Source organism: Phaethon lepturus, unplaced genomic scaffold (assembly GCF_000687285.1).
Source record: "Phaethon lepturus isolate BGI_N335 unplaced genomic scaffold, ASM68728v1 scaffold17666, whole genome shotgun sequence".
Taxonomy (NCBI): domain Eukaryota; kingdom Metazoa; phylum Chordata; class Aves; order Phaethontiformes; family Phaethontidae; genus Phaethon; species Phaethon lepturus.
The window spans coordinates 27647-32145 of NW_010547197.1; the positions used below are offsets into that span (position 1 = coordinate 27647).

The window sequence follows — 4499 nt, forward strand, 5'->3', positions numbered from 1 at the left end:
CTGTATTTCTTTTGGTATATCATGGGTGTAAGTGTAATCTCCTGTGGCGGTACTCTTCTGATTACATTGTCTGTTCTTTGTTAGGTAATCTTCAAGAAATTCCAAATACCCTGTCCTCTCCCCAACATGGACCACGGGGCTGAAAACTGGACTGCCATCAACAACACAGTGCCAATGCACCTGGTCATGTTACCAAATGAGTCTCTCAGTTCTGGTGTGAATTTCATGATGGACAACACAGCTGGTCACTTGCCGGGCCTTGAGGAGCCAAAAGATACCTCCCCAAAAAGTGGTGTAGAATATGAAGCACACAGCGACAGTAGTGACATGTGTCAGCCAAAATATTTTGTGTTCAACTCACGGGTAAGGGAGATTCTGTAGAATTTGCCTTTAGCCATTCATACCACGGCTAAATTGCTGCCTGCCAAAAGTCAGAGGTACAGCAGTGACCATTCTTACTAATGGGAGCTTTATTTTACAGACTGCCTATGCAATACCCATCCTGGCATTTGCATTCGTATGCCACCCTGAGGTGCTACCAATATACAGTGAACTGAAAGAGTAAGGTTCTTAAATTTTGTCCCATACTTCCAGTTAACCATAGCTAAAGATCACTTTCTACATGTTCTGCCTTGATTGCTGGTGTGTAGACACCCACCTGCTAATGATTTATTGCTTTCCGTAGTTAGAAGATAGTGGCTTTGCTTTGACCTAATAGTCAGATATTGGTGACAGAGACCACTGTTCAGATAGCCACGTTGATCAATATTTACTTAGGAAAGGATGAATCTGGACAGTCCTTTGAGTGATGTCAAGTATACTGGGGAACTTGGTTGCACTGAAACTGATAATTCTTGTTTCTAATAATATCTTAATGAGTTCTGTGTCTGGGTCAGCTGCTGCTTACTCTTAAGGTTTCTTGGGATGCCATTGGTTTGGGTGTCTTACACAGGCTCTTCACCCAGCCTATTTTGCTTATCAAATATCAAAAATCAAATACACCTGCTTAAATCAGCACGGAGTTGACAGCTGGGAAGGGCTAAGAAAATGTATTTATTCAACAGCAAGAATTACATTACAGAAGCTTGTGCTGCAAAACTCAAAGAGGCCAAGACCCATTACCTCCTATTTCAGCAGGTTTAACCTCAGAAGAAATAAAATTTCTCAGACGACTTGGGAACATGCTTCCAGGTCCTATAAACTGGAGATTTTCTTACACCAAATCTTTAACCAAAGTTTTTCTAAAGAAAGGATTTGACCTGCAGCAGGTTCTTCAACCTGCAGAACAGCCCTATGTAGATATGAGTATGTTCATATAGAGTTGACCAAAAGCTCTTGTCTATTACCAGCCCTGTAATTTTAGCCACTCCATTTTTTATTTAAAATACATAATTTAAGATTGATAGTATATAAAAAATGATATACAAAATAACATGGCACATTTATATGTTGTCATTAAGCAATAGAAATGGAGTTTCAATACACTTTTATAAGTCTGTGCTGTTCTGCACAGAACTGCAAAGGTTCTAGTAAAGAGCCCTGTATAACCAATATAGTGGCTATGAGCTCACTAGCCAGCAAGGGGATGCCAGCAGAGCTATGACTCTTCAGAGTACTTCTTCTACAAAGAATAGCACTGTTACTCTCTTTCTCTCCTACTTCAGTCGCTCCCGAAAGCGGATGCAGAATGTCTCAAATATCTCCATCACCGGCATGCTTACCATGTATCTTCTGGCTGCCCTCTTTGGATACCTTACCTTCTACGGTAGGTCAAAGCCTTGTTCTCTGCAGAATTTTCCCGTTCATTTTAAAGCAGGTGAGATGGTTCTACCACACTGAAGCTCAAGTGTTCATGTATTTTCTGTGTGCCTGAATCCACGTATGAGAGTTATTCAAACATAATACACAGTGTGTAACCTCCTGAATAAGTGCTGGGACTTATCCAGCTGTCAAGCCACAAGCTCCTCACCCATAGAGAGACTCAGAGGCACCTACAAGGGGGACCAGTTGTATATCTCTTGGTTTTGTGAACTCAGACAACAAGCTGCTGTAAACTTGGCTCTTGGCAAAGGCCAAGAGTGACCGTACTAAAAATACTCTAGTGCTCAAGAGTTTTACATGACACTATTAAGCACTACCCACCCTGGCTCTGACGCCGCTAATTCAGCTTCACCTATGCTGGAAAACAGGTGCAAATCATTCTAGTGTAAAAAAATACGGATGAGCTAGACTAACCGGTAGGTAAACAGAGTAGCCCCTGTATTAGCACACAGTTTTATGCAAACGCCACCTCTTTTTACCTCGTTAGTTCCTCCGTTACAGCAGAGAAGTGAATGACGCAGCACAATCTGCTCTCTATCGCTGGGGCAGGAGGGCTCTGTATGAGAGCTGGGACACCTGGGTGGGGGTCGAAGGGAGCTCTGCCCACGTCAGTGAGTTGTTTCCTATTTCATATCAGAGAAATTATTTTTACCTCATGTTCCACATCCACTTAATGACTTTAAGAAAGTCATTTGAGATACTGGAGTACAAAGCATCACCTCAGAGCTGTATCACCCTCATCGTCTCTGAATGATGGACTTGTATCGGTTGTGCTGGGAAAATTCCTCTTTCATGCCTAGCCCATAACATGGATCTGATGACAGCAGCTGGGCCACGACTAATCTTATCTGCTGTAGCATAAAGATCCTTTTGCATGTGCAGATATTGCTTAAGTGATTTAACTCCTTTCTGTTTTCTTTTCGTAGGAGAAGTTGAAGATGAGCTCCTTCATACGTACACCAAAGTGTACACCTTCGACACCCTCTTGCTGACAGTTCGCCTGGCAGTGCTGATGGCTGTAACCCTGACTGTGCCCCTTGTCCTTTTCCCCGTAAGTAACGCAGCTGCTGAAGCTGAAATTGGGGCTAGCCCATATACACTGACTGTATGTACTCAGCACAGACAGAATTTATCATTGAAGAAAAGTAAGCCTGAGTTTTTATCTGGGAGGGTCTGTTTTCCCATATGGAGTTTGACTAGAGCAAGAAACTTAGGTAGTTAGGGTTGCAAACTTTGAAAGACTGAAATAAATCAGTCTTTATAAATAAATCAGAAATAAATCAGGAACAACTGCCCTGTCTCCCTCTGGCTCGCTCTGTACTATATTTACCAGAGCAGCAGTGTAAGTACTGAAGAATTGGGGATATACTGAAACCACTTACGAGATTTCCTAATACAGACATAGGCACCTGCTATAGCATCCGAACTCCAGACAGGCACGTGCAGCTCAGGACACGTGCTGTGCAGGACTGCCAGACCTGGCTGCCAAGGTAGAGGGGCAGAGTCCCTGTGCACAGCTTTCTTACTTGCTTGAGTCTATGGACAGGGGAGGAAGCTTAAGTGCCAGAAAACAGAGGCAGCCAAGACTCACTCACATAGTCAGATGTCCGAGCAAAGTTTGGAGCTTCTAGGTGCTGTTCACGAGGAAAAACACAATATCCACAGTAGCAGAGACAGAAAGACACAGCTACAAACCTCTGTGCAGAGGGACTGACCCTCCTCAGGGATGAATCCCCACCTGAAGAGCAGACCTCCAGGCTCCTGAATGTACAGGACTGTCCTCACGCCTTCCGTGAGCCGCTACACAGCAGGGGAGAAAATAGTTGACCCTGGTCATTAAGTTTTGGGAGGCTGGTGTGTCATTTGTATGGCATGTACAAGCCCCGCATCATGCTGCCGGAGGGTTCCCAGCCATCCACGTCACACGGCAGTGTTCCCATCTGATGAGAGCAGTAACCCTGGGGTCCTGTTGCTCCATTGTCCTGGATGCAAACACGAGCTCTGTGTAGGTGCTCTTTCCAGGCTTGCTGACAAATATCTAAGAGCACTGATCACCATTCAAGGTTGTATGCAAAAAAAAAAAAAAAAAAAAGAAGTTCTGGAACAAAGCACCCAGAGTGATGAGTCCATCCAGCTTAGAGCGCTCCAGTGCTCTGCCTTAAATGCCGTGTTTAAACCAGTGACAAAATGGCCTAAATTAGTCTTAACTAACCGATCACTCTTCATGGGAGAACAAGCTAAGCGCATTGCAAAAGCCTCTATCTGTCAGATGTAGCATTTTGTATTTTTATCTTTCTGTATAATCATTTTTATATCTTAATACTGTGCAAAGGTTTAGCAGTTAGATACCACAGCATTAATTGCTCTATTAAAAGAACTCGCAAAAAAATAGCATTTGCTTGTAAGCCAGCATATCAAACAATTTTATACAGCCTATGAGGACAGCCAGCTCAGCAGATCTAATTACTCCAAATACAGTATAGTTGTATCAACTACTTTTTTTATTAACTACCATATTTGTATTTTATTAGTCAGAGTTGGTTTTGGTTTTTTTTTGAAAAATGAAATAATTGCATTGCCAAAAATAAAAAAAAAAAAGAATGCAGATCTATGTACCATTGGTCACCTTAAAACATCAGTTTGATAGCTTCATTTTAAGGACTATGTCACAGCAGGAA

The 4499-nt window shown here is 42.7% G+C and overlaps 1 protein-coding gene across 2 annotated transcripts in view; it reads left to right on the forward strand.

Moving 5' to 3' along the window:
• Positions 1–4499, forward strand: part of SLC38A4 (solute carrier family 38, member 4) — a 21989-nt gene that overhangs the window by 12415 nt on the left and 5075 nt on the right. For both annotated transcript variants that reach the window (XM_010289576.1, XM_010289575.1), the window contains 4 exons: positions 85–363; positions 482–561; positions 1665–1765; positions 2748–2872. In XM_010289576.1, the coding sequence (XP_010287878.1) occupies positions 85–363; positions 482–561; positions 1665–1765; positions 2748–2872 (585 nt within the window). The remainder of the gene's footprint in view (positions 1–84; positions 364–481; positions 562–1664; positions 1766–2747; positions 2873–4499) is intronic.